This window comes from Branchiostoma floridae, chromosome 3 (genome assembly GCF_000003815.2).
Source record: "Branchiostoma floridae strain S238N-H82 chromosome 3, Bfl_VNyyK, whole genome shotgun sequence".
Classification (NCBI taxonomy): Eukaryota; Metazoa; Chordata; class Leptocardii; order Amphioxiformes; family Branchiostomatidae; genus Branchiostoma; species Branchiostoma floridae.
In genome coordinates this window covers 8319226-8339757 of record NC_049981.1, presented here as the reverse complement: position 1 = coordinate 8339757, position 20532 = coordinate 8319226, and the positions used below count along the sequence as shown (strand labels likewise).

The following is a 20532-nucleotide window of genomic DNA, read 5'->3' as shown; positions in this document are numbered from 1 at the left end:
AACACAGCCACACTCATAACTATGAAATCGGTTCCACAGCGCCTCGTAGCTCACAAGTCGTCCCAGTCAGTAATATGGCGGCATCGTCTTCATCACAGCGGACAGTACAGTCACGGAAGGCCGAGGCCAGTCCACCTACCGCGGAGGGACTTCGCAGTCAGCACAAGCCTGGCAACCCAGGCCCCTCTCAGTACTGCTATACAACACCCAAGTCTGTAGTGTCGTCCGTTAACCCCCGCATTCCCATACCCCAACAGTCGCCAATTCAACCGTATCTTAGTCCAGCATGCGAACTCCACCAAGCTGTTTATCAATCAGGGAGCTACAATTTCTGCGGTTTGAGGATTCCTGTCCCGTCAAACCTGAATATTCTAGCCTGGCGAGAGGCCTTGTCCAATTACCAGGACAAAGCAGTTGCTGACTTCCTGGAGTTTGGCTGGCCACTGGGCTACGCCGCAACTTCCCTTCCAGAAAGCATGCGTCGCAACCACTCTTCTTCAGTCGCACACGCCGACGTTGTAGACAAGCTCTTATTCGCAAGAAAGGACCCGGCTGCTTGTTGTTCAAACGCGACCTTAGCCGGTCGTACCGGCAAATCCCTGTTGATCCCCACGATTACCACCTCTTGGGTTTCCGATGGCGAAAGAAGTTTTCCTTCGACTCCTCGTTCCCGTTTGGTCTGCACTCGGCGAGTATGGCCTGTCAGAGGACAACTAACGCGGTCAATCATGTCTACTCATCGCATGGGTATGACTGCGTAAATTACATCGACGACTTCGGTGGAGCAGAGGTTCCGGACAAGGCACCTGACGCATTCACTACCCTCGGCTCCACCTTCCAACAACTTGGCCTTGCAGAATCCGCAGAGAAGGCTTCACCACCCGCCAAAAAGATGACCTTTCTGGGCATAGAGTACGACACTGAAGAAATGTCAAAACGAATCACGTCAGATCGCCTAGCAGCCACCCTCCAGGAACTCCGAGAGTGGGCGACAAGGAAGAGAGCCACACAGCAACAAGTCCAGTCGTTACTCGGCAAACTGTCCTTCATAGCAGCTTGCGTCACGCCCGGCAGGGTTTTCTTGTCTCGCATCATCGCCACCTTAAAGGGACTGCAGCGGCACCACCACCGAACACGCATCGGTAGCGAGTTTAAGAAGGATGTTAACTGGTGGCTGACCTTCTTACAGCACTTCAATGGCGTGTCAATCATCCCGGACCCTACGCGGCGCCGGCTTCCTGACCTGCCGACAACAGACGCCTGCCTCACAGGCTGCGGCGCAACGTTCGACAGGCGTTTCCTACACGCTGCATTCCCGCCCGACGTCATACACAGTAGCCATCCCATCCACAGATTGGAGATGCTGGCAATAATCGTCGCCTGCAAGGCCTGGGGTGACCTCTGGACTGGATACGCAGTGGACTTAGCTTGCGACAATATGCCAACAGTCCATGTTATACGCTCCGGCCGTTCCACGGATGACTACATGCAGGCATGCGCACGGGAGCTGGTCTTCCTCCAAGCGAGCTTCGACTTCAGTCTCACAGCGCACCACGTCCCTGGCCGTGACAACACGTTGGCCGATCTCTTAAGCCGCTGGCACTCAGACACTAGTTACCAGCAACGATTCCGCGACGCCAAAGGGACGGAGGTCTGGACAGAGACCCTGGTCGAAGAAAAATGGTTCCAATTCTCGCAACTTTGGTGACCCGTTTCCTCAACTGACAATCGCCCCTGCAGGTCTCGGGTCTCCACACACATTAACTGTCCCTTTAAATCTCTCGCCACAGGTGTCGCTTGGGCTCGGCTAGAGCGGGAGACCTTGCAGACTCAGCAACAGGCCTTTGCAAGCTCAACACAAGCTAACCACGCCTCACAATTTCGGACGTACATCGCCTTCTGCTACTACTTTGAGCTCGAACCCTTCCCCGCCTCCGCCCACCTCCTCTCCTGCTATGCCCAGTTCCTGAGCCGTACTCTCCGTTCACCTGCCACCATCTCTCATCACCTCTCTGCGGTTAAACTGCTCCACCAGTATCACGGTCACTTCAACTTCACGCTTCAGCATTTCGAGCTCCAGCAAACACTGAAAGGTCTCAAAAAAGCCTTGCAACATCAACCCAGAGCGCACAATCCAGTCACCTTGGAGTTCCTCCTGAATGCACACCAGCACCTAGATCTCAAACAACCCAAGGATGCCACCATCTGGGCCATCATTCTCATCGGATTCTTTGCCTTCCTGCGGAAGTCCAACCTGGTTCCACCTTCATCCAAGGCCTTCAGCCCACACAAACACCTACGGCGTCGCGACGTTGCCTCTGCCCCAGAGGGCCTCATCATCCACTTCGCCTGGTCAAAGACCGTGCAGGCAAACGAGAGGGTCTGCTCTACCCCAGTTCTAGCGATCCAGGTTCACCCCTCTGCCCAGTCAGCGCGTACACCAACATGCTTCGACTCATCCCTGCCTCCCCAGACTCCCCCGCATTTCTTCTCCCTCCGACAAAATGCCTGCCATACCGGCCAGTCACAACTTCAACGCTAGTTAAAGCATTCGCGAAACTCGTGCAACAAGCGGGCCTCCCCTCGGGCTTCCACACACTCCATGACCTCAGACGCGGCGGTTACACCCTGGCGTTCGAGGCGGGCGTTCCACGCGAACTGCGGAAACAGCACGGTGATTGGCACTCAGATGCGGACCTACTCTATCTGAAACTCTCCACAGAACAGCGACTACGCCTCCCCGCGGCCATGAGGAACCTCATTCAGCAGCGCACACGCTAGACTCCTTGTCTCCCCCTACTCGACTCGTTCTTGGCATACCTCCACTCCGCTCGGTTTGGCCGTAGACATCTTTCTGTTTCGCCGAGAAAGACATGAGAGAATTAAAGATGTCTGATGCCACCTCTCGTCTATCACCATTATTGAGTGGAGAGTAATTATGGATGGATCACGCCACAGGGCGTTATCCACGGAAATTGCACCCACGGGCGTCACTACCACGTGACCGCGAGACTATACGAGACTCTACGAGAATAAACTCGAGGCGGGAAGCTCGAGACACGGCCGGCTTCTACCTCCACCAGCCCCGGCAGCGGCTCTTCAATTTCTTGAACTGTTAGAAATATAATTCGATAGCTCCCGATCGAGGGCAGTAGAAGTTCTAATCACAAATCCCTGTTACGGCACCCATTGTCACTAGTTAGTAATTCGTATTTTCAGAGTCGTTCGATTTTAGCAGACACTGCATAGAATTCACGGCAAAATAGCCTGTTTCTGTTATACACCGAGAAGTCCTCTGTTAAACAATTCACTTCTCTTCGTCACAAGTTGCTAGTAGTCAATAGCCTCAAGTTGTCTATAACTATACCGGCGAACGATTGTTGATAGTTCCGCAACACGTTTCGTGCCAGAGTACCTAAGAAAACTTGTTCTTTCGTTCTTGTTTAGCGAGTATTGGATGTTAGTAAACACGCTCGTTGCCAGCAGTTGTGAACACCCACTTTCCAGGACAAGTGCCTCACATTGAAATTGCGTAGCACTTAGTTATTCACCAATAGCATTCACGAAAGTACTGATAATTAGCATCGTCGCGCTTACAGTAGCACGTTTAAATTACCAAGTTCCATTAGCACCCTTCAGTTCTGGCACAATGCCCAAGCTTAGTTGGGCCGTAGACATCTTTCTGTTACGCCGAGAAAGACATGAGAGAATTAAAGATGTCTGATGCCACCTCTCGTCTATCACCATTATTGAGTGGAGAGTAATTCACGTTAGCACTATACAATGTGCATCATACAATGTGCAATCCATTCTCCTTTTCAAACTCACCAAATACTGCAGGGTTCCTACAAAGGAGGAGCACACACTGCCCTGGTCCAGGTCCTTGGCATAGCCCAGGTCGATGAGTTTGTACACTACCTCCCCTCCCTCCTCTTCCTGTAGCACTATGTTCTCTGGCTTCAAGTCTCTGTGGATGATCCTCTTGGAATGGAGGTACTCTACACCAGAAGCTAGACAAAAATGGCAATGTGTTTACAACACTGGCTGTGTTCTTGCCAAGCATTTTCAGCACATGGGGCCTCTACGCTGTGATTTGGATCCGCTGTGGTTTGAGCCCCTCATCTGTGATTTTGCGTTTCAACCAGTGAAGGGGACTTTTCTGTATGAGGTATAATTTTATACTTTTATGTCTTCTGTAAAGTTTGCAGCCAAAGAAAATCAGGCTGCACAATGGTGGGTCAATGTAATTTCTGCCCTAAAAAATTTACCTAAGCTAAGAAATATCATCACGGAACTCATACGGACTTAGAACATGTGACACAAGTGTGACTGTCTCACTAAAAAGACATTATTTATATTTACAAAACACAATATGTATTATAGAACACAATACACATTACAGAACATGACACACTACAGACCACATGACACACTACAGAACACATGGCACACTACAGAACACATGACACACTACAGAACACATGACACACGCTACAGAACACTTGGCACACTACAGAACACGTGACACACTACAAAACACATGACACACACTACAGAACACATGACATGCTACAGAACACATGACACACTACGGAACATATGGCACACTACAGAACACATGACACACTAGAGAACACAAGACAGACACTACAGAAAACATGACATACTACAGAACACATGACACACACTACAGAACACATGACACTAGGGGTGGGTACCAGTGCAGAAAATTCAGGCAGAGGATCAGGACCAGGTCCGGTTCTGAATCTGGACCTAATTAATAGTCTGTGAAAACTTTCCTCTCGGTCCATAATACAGTTCAACAAGAATAAACGATTTTGCACTGGTACACCGTACTGGTACCCACACCTACATGACACAGCAACACATTACAGAACACAATATGCATTACAGAACACAATACACATTACAGATAAACAAAATACACGTTACAGAATAAAACACAATACACATTATAGAACACAATACACATTACAGAACAAAATACACATTACAGAACAAAGTACACATTACAGAATAAAACACAATGCACATTATAGAACACAGGACACAGTTAGTAACACATTACACATTACATTACACAATACACATTACACACTGACTGTTTCTGATCCTAGAAAGAACACAGAGAAAAAGTGTAGGTATGTCTCTGCAGTTTTGACCTACCAACATGTCTCACAACATTCCTGACATCAATTTCCTTCATTCCACAGTAGTTTTCTGGCCGAGAAAGTACCTGTACATGACAAAAGGAATGGTTATTAATTTCTTTGTCTTGTGACTCAATTGAAGGAAATGCACTCATTGAAGGAGAAAACAGTGATTCTATGCCTCAAAATAAACATCCGAAAATTCTGGGATATTTGTGAGACTGCTTCCCTCCTGTGAGCCCCATAAACCATAAATTACATAATATAATACTTGCTAAATGCTGTAGAATGTGAAAAGTTTTGAATCTTATTATAAGGCCACAGCTTAGTACATTTTATTGATAACATCTTCTGCTGACTCCAAACCCAATATGCATGAAAAAAAACACAAGATGGGCAAAAAATAAGTTTGTATGATGATAAAAGCTAAATAAGTAATGTGTACCAGTGTATAACAGTGTCTGCATATTGTTCACACTACCTACCTTTCTCAGATCTCCCCCTGAGCAAAATTCCATGGCTAAAAATGGCAGGTGGTCAATGCTTGGCTTGAGAGGGTCTGGTACGTCCATGGCAGTGACCACGTGGTCGTGCTTCAACCGTTTCATGATGTCCACCTCCAATTTCCATCTCTCTCTGTTCTTTGGGTTTAACTCTTGCCTGGTCTTCTTAAGTGCAACAGTTTCAGAGGATTCCTGTTTAAAAAGGAATTATTTACACCTTTAAGTTAGTAACATATCAGGGCTCAAAATTTAATTTACTGGGAATAGGAGAAATGGTGCCCTATATTCTTGCCGGGTACAATTATTTACCGGAATGCACCAGATATATACATATACATTTTGTATAAAGGGATGAAATCTACCAAAATACAGTATGCTTTGATGAGTTAGGGATATGGTTAACTCAAGATTAAAACTAACGGTATAGTAGTCAGGTATACCTGAAGTTTAAACTGATCATGCACCATGGCCTTGGAAGGAAAATGTTGTGTTTCCACCCAGCTAGTAATGTACAGGGAGTGTAATGTTCTTGAGCTAGAAAATCAAAGGCTGGTGAAAACAGTAAATGACTATGTACTGTTTTACCTTATGTCTCCACAGTGTGACGGTGCCAAAACCACCACTGCCCAACACTCTGTCTTGAACCCATCCCCCTATTTCCGGTGTAGGCTGGGGTGGGGTGGGCATCAGCACTGGGGTGGGGAACTGATGCATGGCTGGAAGGCAACAAGTGTTACAGATTCAGTCTCATCTAAGGTTAGTTATATAACGTGAACGTACTGAAAGCAACACGATTAACATTGACGAAGGTTTGACATACAATTAACAATGAGATGTGCTAAAATTTACTTTACTTTCATTTGTATGCTTCAAAACTGTTATTCATGACCTAGCAACAGTTTTTAAGCAACTCATTAGTAGTTACTCATACAAATATCTATTTGTTTGAGTAACTGTCATCTTAAACAACATTTGCTTCTGACTGCAAATCTTTTTCATCAATGACCAATGCTTTAACGACAAATGAATGACCTTTAAAAAACTTTTAGCTGCAGATTATTTATCTATTTATTGGTTTGGCTGTTTAGTATGTACATGCAGGGCTTTCCAACTAGCCTGTGGCTATACTAGAGCAATCAGAGCTCAAGCCTATATAGTATATGTCCATTGTAAGACCAAAACTAGAGTATGCGTCCACTGTGTGGGACCCCCACAAGCGCCTACACTCACTCACAAATAAATTGGAAGACAAATTAGAAACTGTACGCTAGGTTCGTCACTGGCGACTACCGGTCAACAACAAGTATAACACATACCCTGAAAACACTTGGTTGGCCTAACCTGTAGCGATGCAGGCAGCAAGCCAGACTCGTCTTAATTGCACAAAGCTGAAACAACATGATAGCCATTCCCATTCACAACATCCTTACCAAAATACAAACATCACAAGAGGACATAACGCACGTTTTATCACCATCCCATGTAAAACAGAGGCATACAGAGCCAGTTATTTCCCTCGAACCATCATCCAGTGAACACATTACCAAGCACACTTGTATCATGTACTTCTCTTATCTTGGCCTCCTTGCCCAAACCCAACTGTTAAGGCCTCCTTTTGCGCTTTCTACTACTAGTGTTGCTGTTGTACATAGTTGCACAGTTCAGTTCACTTTTTTTCACTTCATTTTTGTTTCACGCACCAACACCTGCCACCGTAGCTGCACCTTGTTTTCCAGGACGTGATGTGTCATGAGGCACTTTGTCCTGTACCACCAAGAAGAAGAAGGGTTCAAACTGGGGACCTCTTGGACCTGAGCCCAGAGCGTATTATAAGGCTGTTATCCCATGTACACTACATATCAGATCCATTAGGTCGTTTGAGGTTGTTTGAGGTTGTTTGAGGTGTTTGAGGCAGACCGAAAAGTAACAGTCAACATAACGTTATTTTTGCAGGAAAAGAACTGCGAAAACAATAAGTTCCAGCACCTTTTGTAGCTAAGCATTACAACATGTCATCTCAGTGTGATTCCTGCCACCTATCATACTGTCGTGTACAAGTCGTTGTTTAAGTCCAGTGTACATGGTAGAATAATGATATTATTTAGGGGGAGGGGGGCTCAAAACAAACTCTTTTCAGTTTGGTATGCTGAGTTAAGCATGAATGTTCATTATTAAAAAGACACAACGCACCATATTCACTTCTTTCGTTGTTGAAAATCAGAAGAACTTACCGTCTTTTGCGTTGTGTCGGCGTTTCGCGTGTTAAAGATCACAGACTGGGAAAGAGTAACACACCACAAACCCGGAAGTAAGAGAAATAGCGAGCGAGCGAGGACACATCATGACGTCACGAAACTACGTCATCAGCAAAAATAGAAAACGGTCGTAACCGCATCCAAGTACAAAACCACCTGCTTTCCCTTGAAATGGAGTTTTATGGAAGTGTAGTTGATATGAAAAATATGAAATTGTTCCGAAAAATGTAGATTAATCTTCCCACATAAAATGCTTTAACAAATGCACACGGCTATTACACAAAATGCATTTGTTATCGTTTGATGCCATCAACTGCTAACCTGCTGACTGATTTGCCGGTGATGATGATGATAATAACTAAGCTAGATAACGTTAGTATCAAAGCTGACCAGTGTCTGGCTGACTAATCTTCAGGCAGATCTACCAGTGGCATAGAACACTCCTAGGCCTGTCGTACGCGGTGTGTGACCAATAAACACGCCTGTTTTAGCAGTGTGCGAGCAATGTACGCGCCGGTTTTAGCAGTGTTCGAGTGATGAACGCGCCGGTTTTAGCAGTGTACGAACGATGCACGCGCCGGTTTTAGCAGTGTGCGAGCGATGCAGACGCCGGTGTATTAGTAGTGTGCGAGCAATGCACGCGCCTGTTTTAGCAGTGTGCGAGCAATGTACGCGCCGGCTTAGCAGTGTTAGAGTGATGCACGCGCCGGTTTTAGCAGTGTACGAACGATGCACGCGCCGGTTTTAGCAGTGTGCGAGCGATGCAGACGCCGGTGTATTAGTAGTGTGCGAGCAATGCACGCGCCTGTTTTAGCAGTGTGCGAGCAATGTACGCGCCGGTTTTAGCAGTGTTAGAGTGATGCACGCGCCGGTTTTAGCAGTGTGCGAGCGATGCAGACGCCGGTGTATTAGTAGTGTGCGAGCAATGTACGCGCCGGTTTTAGCAGTGTTAGAGTGATGCACGCGCCGGCCGGTTTTAGCAGTGTGCGAGCGATGCAGACGCCGGTGTATTAGTAGTGTGCGAGCACGAGACCAAGATGTCGTCTACGACTGGTTGGACACCTATCAAACCCTCTAGAACCTGATATAATCGCCTCTGGAATTCTTCCGAACTAGATTTCAGGCCAAATGGGAGACGCTTCCATTTGTAACGGCCATTTGGTGTGTTGAACGTCGTGAGCGTTGAGCTTTCCTCGTACCAACACGACCTGCCTATGTCCATTCTTCGCATTCAGCACGCTGAACACTTTGGCATTTGTCAGTTCAGGTACTATGTCTTCAATGATCGACGCTGAGTAATGGCTTCTCTTCAGGGCGTTGTTGAAGTGTCTGGGATCAATGCATATCCTCGGCTTCCAAGACGGCTTCTTTACTGTGACTAGACTTGACACCCATGGTGTAGGAACTTCTACTGGTTCTATGACGCCTTCTTCAGTCATCCTATCCAGTGTATACTTCAGTTGCTCTTTCACTGCAACTGGCACTCTTCTCGGCGGATGTACTACAGGTGTGATGCTGTCATCTGTTTCTAGATGACATTCTCCTGACAGTCGGCCTAATCTTTGTATTCCTTTATAAGATTCTCTCTGGTCACAGGCTTGTCTACTATCTGAACTTGGCGCCGAAGTGAACGAATTGAAAACTAGTATGACCCATATTTTAGTGACGTACCATGATAGTGCCCAGCGACTGTAAGTGATACTTTTCTGCTGCTTGTAGATATACTTATTAAGATTTGACCTGCAAAAAAATGGCAATCAAACATCAGTACAATATATTTGTGATAGCGAAACCTGTATTATTTTTTTCTCCGGACTTAATTCTTTCTTTTTTTTTTGAAAGTGAACAAAATGGACAGGTGAATCTGAGAAGCAACAAATAAAATTGGTGTGGCCCTACATATGTAAGTTTCCTTGCAATCTTTCCCCAGAAAAACCCTAGAGTATAACTGTACATAAAGCAGCTCCTTACTTGTGCACCTCTTCGCTGATTGCCCCTGGGGTCGTGAGGCTCAGCCCTTTGGGAGTGGGCTCAGTGGTGGCAGAACTGTGTCCGTGGGTGTCTGAGACGGGGAGGCCTGTCTGGTCGTACGCACGTCATCATCCTCATTGACATTGTAATCTATGCAGATCAGTCCCTGTACACAAGGAACAGTGGACTACAGTACATCATACATTCATGAGAGAGGCACCTCATGCCTTTTAAGAGTATTTAAGGCCTATATATAGGAAAAAATATTGTGTATCCTGTTTCGTCCTGAAAAAAATTAGGGTCGGTAGGTAGAGATTATTATTATTTTTCTTGTAATATTTTTTAGGCTGGCCAAAAGTGTACTGTCATACATGTTACAACACAGTTGAACAAAGTAAACTGAAATGCATGAGGACAATTATCTTTTCCATGTTTTCCACGTCAGGAGTATGCACCTTTCCAGCAGCTTGACCAGAACAGGGAGGAGGGACACAGGCCTCATATCACTCGGGTTGACTGCTCCCCTTGACTTGGGGATGGGAACAACAATAGCAGCCTTCCAGACACTTGGTATTATTCCTTGCTCGTAGGAGGCATTAAACAGGTGTGTAATGACAGGGGCAAAGTCCTCAGCATACTGCTTCAGAGTCCATGTAGGAAGGTCGTCTGGACCACTTGCCTTGGTGGGGTTTATGCTCTTGAGAAGAGCCTTCACTTCTCCAATCGTGCACAGCTCTACTGCTTTGGCAGGACGTTGAAGGGGGGACAGGTAAAGTCCTGACCGGGGCACCATGCCGCGGAGAAGTGCTGGTTCAGGGCTTCAGCTACTTCGTGTTCTGGTTTACCATCAATGGTGATGCGCTTTGCTTGTGACCTGCCCAGTTCTCGGTTAACAAAACTCCACCATTGACGTGGGTTCTCCTGCCTGAGAAGTTGAGCAAAGTTCCTGCAGTACCACCACTTTGCCTGTCTGATGGCGACCTGGGCTTTGTTCCGGAGACTCTTCCATCGAGCAGACTTGCCATGCCGTTTGAACTCCTCTGTTCTTCTCAAGATGACTCGCTTGACGCGATCATTGAGCCACTTCTTGTCACGGGCCCTCACCGAAGAGGCTTTTACAGGAAGATGATCCTCTACCAGGGCCAAAGTCAGGTTGTAGAAGGTTTTATCTTTCTGTACATGTTCCACAGAAACTGCTTCATACACTGGAAAGCCGTGGCCAGTGCTAGCCCTAGGTTCAACTTTGCCACTGCAGATGCCACTCTCCGATTAATTTTGGCCGGTTTGCTTCTCGGTGGTTGCTGAACGCGGGGCGGAAGAAGAACACAACAATGATCTGCAGTGCCAATTGGAGCAAGTGTGAGTGGATCGCAGTAGTGTTTGGTCAGGTTGGTTATGATCAAGTCCAACGTGGCCGAGCCCCGCGTAGCCTGCGTCACTACTTCCTTCAGGTGGGGATGTACTGTGAACAAGTTCTGGAGCGGCAATTTGTTGAAATCGCCACAAATCAGGAAACCAGCGTGGGGTTGTTTTCGATACAACCAGTCACAAGAGTTAATGAGATATTAAGTCATGTTGGAAGACCCAGTCTTATCGTTATTACACGGTGGATGATACACAATACCAAGGAAAAGAACCGGAACAGTCCTAGGCAGCCACCTTGGTCTAACTTGAAGCCACATTACTTCCAGTGTGTCATCCTCAAAGTCATGTAGTCTTATGGCTGGTATATCGTCTACAATGAACAATACCACTCCCCCACCCCGACTGTGCTGTCCATCCCTTCTAAACAGTCCCCTTCAATCGATGAAACATCATCCGGGATCTGAGGTGTTAACCATGTCTCAGTAATACAAGCTAACTGTACAGAATGACTGGCCAGAGTGGCCTCTAACTCACACTTTTTACTGATCAGCGAGCGAACATTTGACAGAAACACGCTAGGAAAAGCCCTGGTACACTGTTGTGCTGGCCTGGTATAAACTTAGGAAGTAGCGGTATCTTACGAAGTATCCTGGTTCTGTTATTACAACTTAGGTAGCCATTTACATGTGTTTCGGATCTGCTTGTTACATACTGCTTGATTCTACAAAGTTTCTGCCTTCTTGCAGTCCCCCCACGGTTACCTCTCAACCTCACGTTCGAATAACCTGCATAACATATTGTTGATTACTTCTGTATCTAACAAAGAAATAAGCTACAGCTGCTATTAAATAACAATCAATCATATACGTCTGATAACAATATTTCACGGAAGCATAACCTCTAGAACTAATACCAATATCATAGGGACTGCCGTTGCATGAGACTAATTAGTAACACTATAGGTACAAACATGCATGGGCAGGGAGAGATCAGAAGTTGGAAGAATGGCGGCCTCCCCATATTCATAAAATAATTGGGAAACTGTATAAGACCAAATCCCTCTAAAGCTAAAAATTTCGGCAACCTATCGTTTTTACAATTCTCTAAGTCATTAGCAATCGTACAATCACACAAATAGACAACAGTAGTTTTATTTTTACAAGTTTTGTCAGCGGGCTTGATTTCACTTTGCGGAGAAAGCGCCTCGATTGTATTATTTAGGGATCAAATATGGTGTTCAAATCAAGAAAGCTACTGTATCTGAGGGTACGATCGTCGGGTTGATCTACTGTTTTAATTAGTGCTAAGTTCAATAAGATCTTCATTTTTTATGTTTTTTTTTATAATTAGTTTCCTGTACTCAGTATATTTAGTCCACTGGTTACGATTACAAAAGCATATTGTTTCGGATATCGGATTCGACCGCCGTTATTGGCACAGCGCAAGTATAATCTGTTGCAATGGCCACGATAAATAGGAAGTTTATCTTTATTGCAAGGTCTTGCCCGAGGGCTAATTGCAAGTGACAAAAACTGACAGACAAACAATGGTAAACAGTATATAGCAGTAAGTGACTAATTCTAGTGATAAATTCAAATAAACAAAACAAAGCAAAAACTTAGCTATTGGGTTTGACTTCTTTTTCAGAGACAGTCAAACCGTGACACAAATATTTGTATGACAATGCATCATGTGTGATAAACGTTCTGGTTAGCTTTCAGAGTTAGAGTGTCAGAATTTAGTCGTTGTTTTGTAACCTCTAAGATATAAGATATTGTAAATTTGTTCCCTCTAGTTATTTGAAGTATATCTTTAACGGTACGTAAAATAATGACACGTTACCTTCCACATGTGTATTGCCGTGTATGTATTTGTCTTCGGTTTCTGTATGTTTCATGTTGTGCCGACCTAGATGTTGTCGTCACCGATTACTGGTTCTAGCGCCGAAGTGTTGACAACTTGTTGTTGTGGTGAGTGAGTTGTGTTTTATTTTTGAATGTTTTCGGCCTTGCTCCTCGGGCCCAGGGGCCGAATCCTCCTGGCCCAGGGGCCGAACGTCTTGGCCCCAGGGGCCGAATCGTCCTGCCAGGGGCCAAATACTTCTTGCCCTGGGGCCGAATCGTCCTGGCCCAGGGTCCGAATCCTCGGGCCCAGGGTCCGAACGTCCTGGCTCAGGGGCCGGATCGTCCTGCCAGGGGCCGAATCGTCCTGGCCCCGGGGGCCGAATTCTCCTGGCCCAGGGTCCGAACGTCCTGGCCCAGTACTGAATCCTCCTGGCCCAGGGACCGAATCGTCAGGCCAAGGGGCCGAATCGTCCTGGAAACATCTTTGGTGTGTACATGTAGATCATCGCCAGGGGGAACGAAACTTCTTGGTTCTTTTAGCGAAATCAAGCGAAAATCAATGTGAGGATGTCATCCATAGAATTTACTTTCTGTGGCCCTTATCTGTCCTATTTAAGTTGCCTTGGTCGTCATGGGGCGTAGACACCACACTTTCGACATTGTCAGCGGGTAAATGGCTAATTTACAGAAGGATATTTTGTGTTCAAAATTGACTCCAATAACATTTCTTAAACATACAAACGCTCCTTCCATTGGTAACCTATAGCAGCAACTCATGAATACCACGTCGTCTCTAGAACAAAGCTTTGTTAAAAATCCTAAAGGCACGCCCATTTGTATTTGCACTGTGAAACGTACGCGTTCGGACCTTGAGACCAACCAATCCTAGAAGATGTTTTGGCACCTTAAACGAACGGCAAACACTCCTACGCGTTTTGGGTGTGTTCTATTTAATCTGATCTTAACAGAGATCCGTTTCATTAAGCCTGTAACTATCCTGGGCGCAAGTCTAGTTTTTCTCTGCGGTGAAAAGTACTGAATTTTTTTTAAAGATGAATAACCGTCTTGTTGGAGGTCTCGCCTGCTCGAGTGTCGGGTTGTTGTTGTACATTGTCGGGATAGCGACGACGGCTTGGCTGTCTGCAGGAAATGTGGAAAGCGGGTTGTGGCAGAGTTGTACAAAGGGCGCAATCAGGATTTGCGCTTCGTGGGGTAAGTACCCATTCATGCAATCGTTCATTCCTTCGTTTCTTTAGTCAATCAATGAGGTACTTAATCTCCTTCGCAGACTTCTAGCGGCGATTATCGACATGAGCTAAGGTTCTCTATAGCCGGGATTTTCTGAAACTTCCATGCTGAAAATCGCGAATCAGCGTTCCCCGCAAAAGTTAAAGTATATGACACGTTGAGACCTTGAAATTATGGGCCCTCTATTTTGTGTATGATTTTTTTTCGCGACAGCAAAATTTCTCCCAAAAGCAGACAGAAAAGTCTATGACAAAAGTCACGTTTCGTTGCAAAGATTATGTACCCTCACTCATAAATTATATCTTTTAATATTTTGTGACAATTAGAAATTAAATGGTGTGGCGTTTTTTCTGTGAATCGAACGTTGCTTTGAAAGTTGAACTTGGCATAACGTGAGATGTAGTTTTGCCGTCGTGACCACGCCGATCTCTAAACCTTCGACCCCCCAGCTAGCAGCCATTCTAGTTCTTCTCTTATTGTAATTGATTACTTGGAGTACAGAGCACGTGTATGGGCCTGGCCTGTCTGTTCTGTACAAGCCTTGTGTGAACGGAACGGGGAAATAATAGGAATGGGCGAGGAAGCGAAGACAAGCTTAAAGAACTTTGACTCTCAAAGATCTCGAGTTTTGCCGTGAAAAAATGCACCCACCCAAAAGATAAATAATGACGTTGATTTTTCAAAATGCACCCTTAACTGTAATGACAAAAATGTCCAAACTGTGCGTGGGCGGCGAGAGAAACTTTGATATCTTAAGTACTACACGTTTTGGCTTGATCCTACAATACTCGTTACCAGGGTTGGGTTTTGAGTGTCCGAGTATTTGACTTGGGTGGGCAAACTTTTACAGCTGTGCGTGCCGTGGTTTTATCTTTAACAGCCACTCCTTCGAAACTCTGACGTCATATTGACATCATTTGGTCGACAATGCATGAACGTCACCCGCCTCGTAGGATACTGAAAGGTAAAGTAAAGGTCACATAGCGTTTGGGGGGCGCAGGGTCAGTGAGCACTGTTTCTTGGAAGGCAGGTTCCCTCCCTCTCCGCTTACCCCACATGAACATGTGTTCACCTGTTCCTTTTGACCTCCCCAAGTCAGGTAATACCCCTGTCACATTAGCCACGATCGTCGGGCGTATCGATGGAAGATCGCCCATATTTAAGATCGACAGAGGGTTGCGCGTATTTTTCACCTGAATACCGTATAAGCCATACTTTGTACCTTGTACCATTGTTGTTCAATAGAGTTATAATTATAAGCGAGGCTCGGGCGATTGCCGCAGAATCCGATCGATTTTCGCCAAATGTGACAGGGGTATAAGGGCGCGGTCACAAACGTCGTGCGATCGTCGTTTGATTTTGATGTCTTACAATTTTCAAGCAGGCTATGCGTCTGACTGAACCAACCACCAGCAAGGACAAGACAACCTTTTGAGTAGTAGAAAGAAGGCTGAAAGCCGAAAAATGCCCTACGTAACGCTAGAGTCACGTTTCCAATCCGGGGCCAGGTCGGGTAGTTTTGGGGAACAAAATGTAACAAAAGACACAGCTGGTTGTACAAAAAATCATTCAAGAGCATAAACTAATATGCATCAATTTCATAATTTTTCGTTTCGGCCGGGCGCCGGATTGGACACGTGACCCTAGCATTAGCGATGGCACGCCGTATGTGACCATGTATGCACCTGGGTGGAGTGAGGAAAGTCGTCTGAAGTGGTTCTCAAGAACACGGGAACCTAAACAAGGGTTCGGAGACCTCGTATCACCACCAAAAATTCTGATTATGTACTATGCTGGATAATGTAAGGTTTTGAATAACCTAAAATGGTCACAATATTGATAGTCATTTTATTTAAGTGCAACTCTTCCTGAGAACAATAATGTCACTTTTACATTAATTCTAATTATAAAAACAGAAATAAATCAGGAACTTATTTGCAGAAGTAAAGACAGCTTACAAAATTTTTTAGTTATGTTGACTACAAAAATCTGGAACCACACACATGTGCATGCGTACGCACGCACGCAAGCACGAATACGCACGCACAGACACAGACACACACACACACACTCACATACACACACGCACACGCGCGCACACACACACAAACCTAACTAAATGTCTTTTTTTCTACGCGGGTGTATGTATCAATCCTATCGAGTCCTATTGTAACTCCAAAAAAAGAATCATTTTTACCTTAATTTTGTGATCTTCATCCGGGTTTTCTTTATAACAGTTCCTCATACCTTTAGTTGATTTCAAAATTGTGGACAATTGCATGAATGAATGAATGAATGAATGAGTGAGTGAGTGAGTGAGTGAGTGAGTGAGTGAGCGAGCGAGCGAATTAATTAATTAATGAGGAGCTTATTGTACATTTTGGCCAAACCGAGCTATCCTCAGGTCACATCTAAAAGTATTGTTGATCTAGTCTAGCAAAGTAATTCGGCTACTTCTCGCTTCTTGGTAATGGTGGAATGTAGGATTGTTTATGTTTAGCAACAGCCGGTTTGTTGAAACGCATGGGGAAGATATTTGAATTTTTCATCGCCACTCAAAAGTCTTATAAATGACATAAAGTGCCTTGAACCAGAAAATCTTACTTGGATCGGACATACCAGTAACTCTCACATGTCTGGTGACCGTATGGCTTAACTGAGTCGGAGTTAATTGAATGAAGACATCTATTGTAAATGCAACATGTGCAAACATTTACCTTTTGGGCTAAGTAAAGGTCACACAAAAAGAGAGTTTAGAAATACATTGTTCTATAGCGTTACATGTGAGTAGTATAATCTACTACATGTGTAGTACTATGTCGTTTCGGCTTCTTCTGGCGTTTTCGTAATGATTTTGTATCAATCTTGTGATCGCACATCTGTCACTTTGTTTTACTCAATAGTATCATAACATGAGTGTGTGAAGTAAGCCTGTAAGGAAACATAGTTTGAATCTGAAGAGATTTATCTCTGAAGTGCTCTTCAAATACCCCGGACAACGCTTCGTGACAACGCAAATACATCTTCTGGGTGGGGACGGTGTTTTCCGTCGTAAATCAATTCGTTACAACGGTCAGTCATAACATCAGGCCCCCCAACATACTTAGCCTGGATGTCAGACTGTTTTCAGGGCCTACACAGGCCAGCTCCTCGGTTCTAGGGCCAACATGCTCCGAAGGAAATTCCACAAGGGCCCCCTCTCTGAGTTAGACCCCGATAAACAGCCACGATAGATGTTATTGCTAGCGGGAGTCTGACATCGAGGCTATAAAATATTAGCCTCCACCAGGCCTTGCTATGTGTGTGTGGATCGTAGAATTCGACAATTGGTGGAATGATATGATTGGTCAGGAGAGTCAGTCTGCAGGATTAGGTTAACATTTCTCCGGCCAATGACAAATTCCTCTGACAAATATCTCCCTTTAGTCAGTGTAGTCAGTCTGGTCGACACTGTTAGAATACACACGTGAAATAAATGACTGATCAAATAGCTCCACCCATAACCTTATCAAGGATTATTTGCACATTGCGTTGTTCTTTAGCAGGGGGATTCAAACGCAGTTACCTGCCAACAAGCTAGAGTTTGGTTTCAAGTGGTTTGAGTGACACGGGTGACAAAGTGCACGTCGTTTTCTTGACAACTCAATCGTTGTAAATTACTCAACAAAAAGAGCCAAAGAGGAGATTTATTGAAGAAACAGCCTCGGATGAGGAATGAAGAAATAGTTTCCCTCGTGCAGAACGATGAAAATAAAAGAATATTGCTCAATGTCCATCTACGCTACATATATGTGTAGTAACTTTTGTAGCTAAAATGCTCCAAAATGATGATATATACGTAATCTAATGATATCTCGTGACTCTTAGGCCATGTTGACTTCCATCTTATGGACCCAAAACTGTTGCGAGCGCGCGAAATAAAGATACCAGCATCCTTAAATCTAAGTGACCAATCCAAACCTGCCCCAGGCCTTCATTGACTCAAACCTAATCCAGTATAACTGGAATACACCAGTCAATCTTATAGCTGGAGAAAAACTTAAGCCATAGAATTAAGTCAGCTTGGCCTTAGTGAATTTCATTTGTTGGCCTTTTCTACATTTCTTTTAAAAAACAACAACTTAGAAACGCAGAAAAGGTTACAAAAGACGTCAATGAAGGTTAAATATCGTGGTAATAAGATACGCCAAATAGCAGTTACTCAAGCAACTGTATATGATTTCGGAAATGGCCAGACGTTTCAGGTAGCATCCACTACATCAAATTGCTGAAGAAATCACATTGCTTGTCGTTCACAGATATTGACAGCTTGAACGGTGCCTACCATGCAAGCCGGTTCTTCTCGGTTGTCGGCGCGCTCCTGGCGGTTGTCGGCATAATCGCAGGAGTGGTACACGCCATCAAACACAACCTCTTCACAAGGGTCAACAAGAAGAGAACTGCAGGCGGTTTGATCATAGTAGCAGGTATGAGGAAGCTTGCATTGTGACAGCTTTGCGATAGCAAAACCTGTATTGATTCTGCTTGCACCCATGGGTGCCGCCATTTTGTGTTAGTAGGGGAGTGGTGTTCAATGAAATGTTTTCGATGTGTTAATGTTGACATGCCATGAGCGTGTAGGTATCGTTGTGGTCCTGTATTGAAGAACAAAATTAAGTTGACATAGTTCTTTGAAAGATATTATTAAATGGAAATAAAACGAAGATTTCATGTATGCATGTTCATTTAGATATTTAAGGTGTAACGTTAGAGATTGAGCGAAATGTCATAGATTCAGTCTCCCAAAATGTAAACAATAGTCATGCTGTACGTACGCTTGCACAAAGGACTGGTCACAAGTGATGTGCTCTAAAATTTGACCTTATCCCACAATGCATCATAGTGCACATGCGCACACAGAACTGTGAGGTGGCATATTCTATTTTAAGATTTGCATTTCAAACTCAACGACTATCAAACTCTTTCCCTAGGAGTATGTGGTCTCATCACCGCAGCCATCTTTACCGGCTACTACGAGAACAACTCCATCGGCAGCGTTCCCTACGGCTACTCCTTCTACCTGACCTGGATCCAGGGACTCTTCACCATCGGTGGCGGTGTGGCATGTTTCATAGCTTAGTGCCAGGATGTAAACGTCATCACTTGGATGAAGACGTCATCGTGAAAGCACCCGAATGTCTGAGAATGAGAAAGTTTTCTACCAATGTACCAACAGAGTGTTGTAGGTTCGGTCAGTCTTTTGCTAGCGATCAAATAGTTTGTGAAAGCGGTAAATTACAGTAAACGGTCAGTAGCGTGTTATAAAAACTTTTTAAAGTTTAGTTTTAATATAATAGATGATTGTTGCTCTTTTTTTTTACATCAAGCAGACCTCTCGATAAAGTCTTTTGTTTCATGATCATTGTAGTCTGTGTGGTCGTTATTCATAATGCATACTGATGTCGCTATCACATTAGACATTGTTAAATCTTGATTTCCCTGGAATTGATCAAACTACTGTTCAGGTTCCAGCAGTTCAGCAGAGTCACTGTCAAGATTTCCTTATGCTTTCCGATGATCACAGATACCTTAAAATCATTAGGAGCGGCTCAAACAATTAAGATATCCCTATATTATGATTCATTTTAGCGCCCTTACAGAAAAAGAATGTTTTTTACCCAGAAGGTATACGTACTTCTTTCAAAAGTTTCTCTCATTAGCTTTGATATCTATTCAACCGCCAAGGATGTGCCCATAGAAGTCCAAGGTTCACAATTCTACTTTCCTTTAAAGTAATATCCTTCACACGTAACAATAATGGTTACAACGTGTATTAAGCTTCTCGATCAATGGCATGGTTGACATCCCGTCTCGTTTTTTCATGCTCACAAGAAAGATTGCTTCTCAAAACAACAGCTGAGCTCATGGCGACCATAGCGAGCTTTGAACGACCGCGGGGCGACTTTGGTGATCACTGATCGAGCATACTGAACGATAAAGAGCGATCTGACCAGTGTTTGGTTGCTCAACGCAGATCCCCGCCCCAGCGGAAAGGCGTATAATCAAGGAGGTTAAAAAAAGGTTAACCTCCTTGGTATAATGAATGAATGAAGGCCGTTACTACACATTTCTGCCCCACTTTGCTAAGTACAGGTCACATGGTAACAATCTTAAACGTATATTTAGAGACACTAGC

The 20532-nt window shown here is 44.7% G+C and overlaps 2 protein-coding genes across 5 annotated transcripts in view; one reads left to right on the top strand and one right to left on the bottom strand.

The window, feature by feature from the left end:
• Positions 1–8138, bottom strand: part of LOC118411310 (inhibitor of nuclear factor kappa-B kinase subunit alpha-like) — a 32832-nt gene extending 24694 nt beyond the window's left edge. Inside the window, exons 1-6 of one of the 4 annotated variants that reach the window (XM_035813508.1) lie at positions 7906–8138; positions 6991–7062; positions 6260–6390; positions 5657–5866; positions 5188–5257; positions 3829–4010 (exon numbers count right to left, since the gene is read on the bottom strand). In XM_035813508.1, coding sequence (XP_035669401.1) covers positions 3829–4010; positions 5188–5257; positions 5657–5866; positions 6260–6388 — 591 coding nt within the window. In that variant the 5' untranslated portion in view covers positions 6389–6390; positions 6991–7062; positions 7906–8138. The remainder of the gene's footprint in view (positions 1–3828; positions 4011–5187; positions 5258–5656; positions 5867–6259; positions 6391–6990; positions 7063–7905) is intronic. The other 3 variants (XM_035813507.1, XM_035813505.1, XM_035813506.1) reach the window with 3 other exon arrangements.
• Positions 8139–14063: 5925 nt separating this feature from the next.
• Positions 14064–19756, top strand: LOC118412547 (lens fiber membrane intrinsic protein-like). The gene is made up of 3 exons (XM_035815468.1): positions 14064–14321; positions 18656–18823; positions 19328–19756. The coding sequence occupies exons 1-3, from the start codon at positions 14162–14164 to the stop codon at positions 19474–19476; spliced, it is 477 nt and encodes a 158-aa protein (XP_035671361.1). The 5' UTR covers positions 14064–14161; the 3' UTR covers positions 19477–19756.
• Positions 19757–20532: the final 776 nt, after the last annotated feature.

What these genes read in the sequence shown, in the direction of transcription:
- LOC118412547 (XM_035815468.1), top strand. Translation starts at nt 14,162, where the DNA reads ATGAATAACCGTCTTGTTGGAGGTCTCGCCTGCTCGAGTGTCGGGTTG. An exon ending in CAGGATTTGCGCTTCGTGGG is followed by an intron (nt 14,322 to 18,655) that starts GTAAGTACCCAT and finishes TGTCGTTCACAG; the next exon opens with ATATTGACAGCTTGAACGGT. An exon ending in CGGTTTGATCATAGTAGCAG is followed by an intron (nt 18,824 to 19,327) that starts GTATGAGGAAGC and finishes CTCTTTCCCTAG; the next exon opens with GAGTATGTGGTCTCATCACC.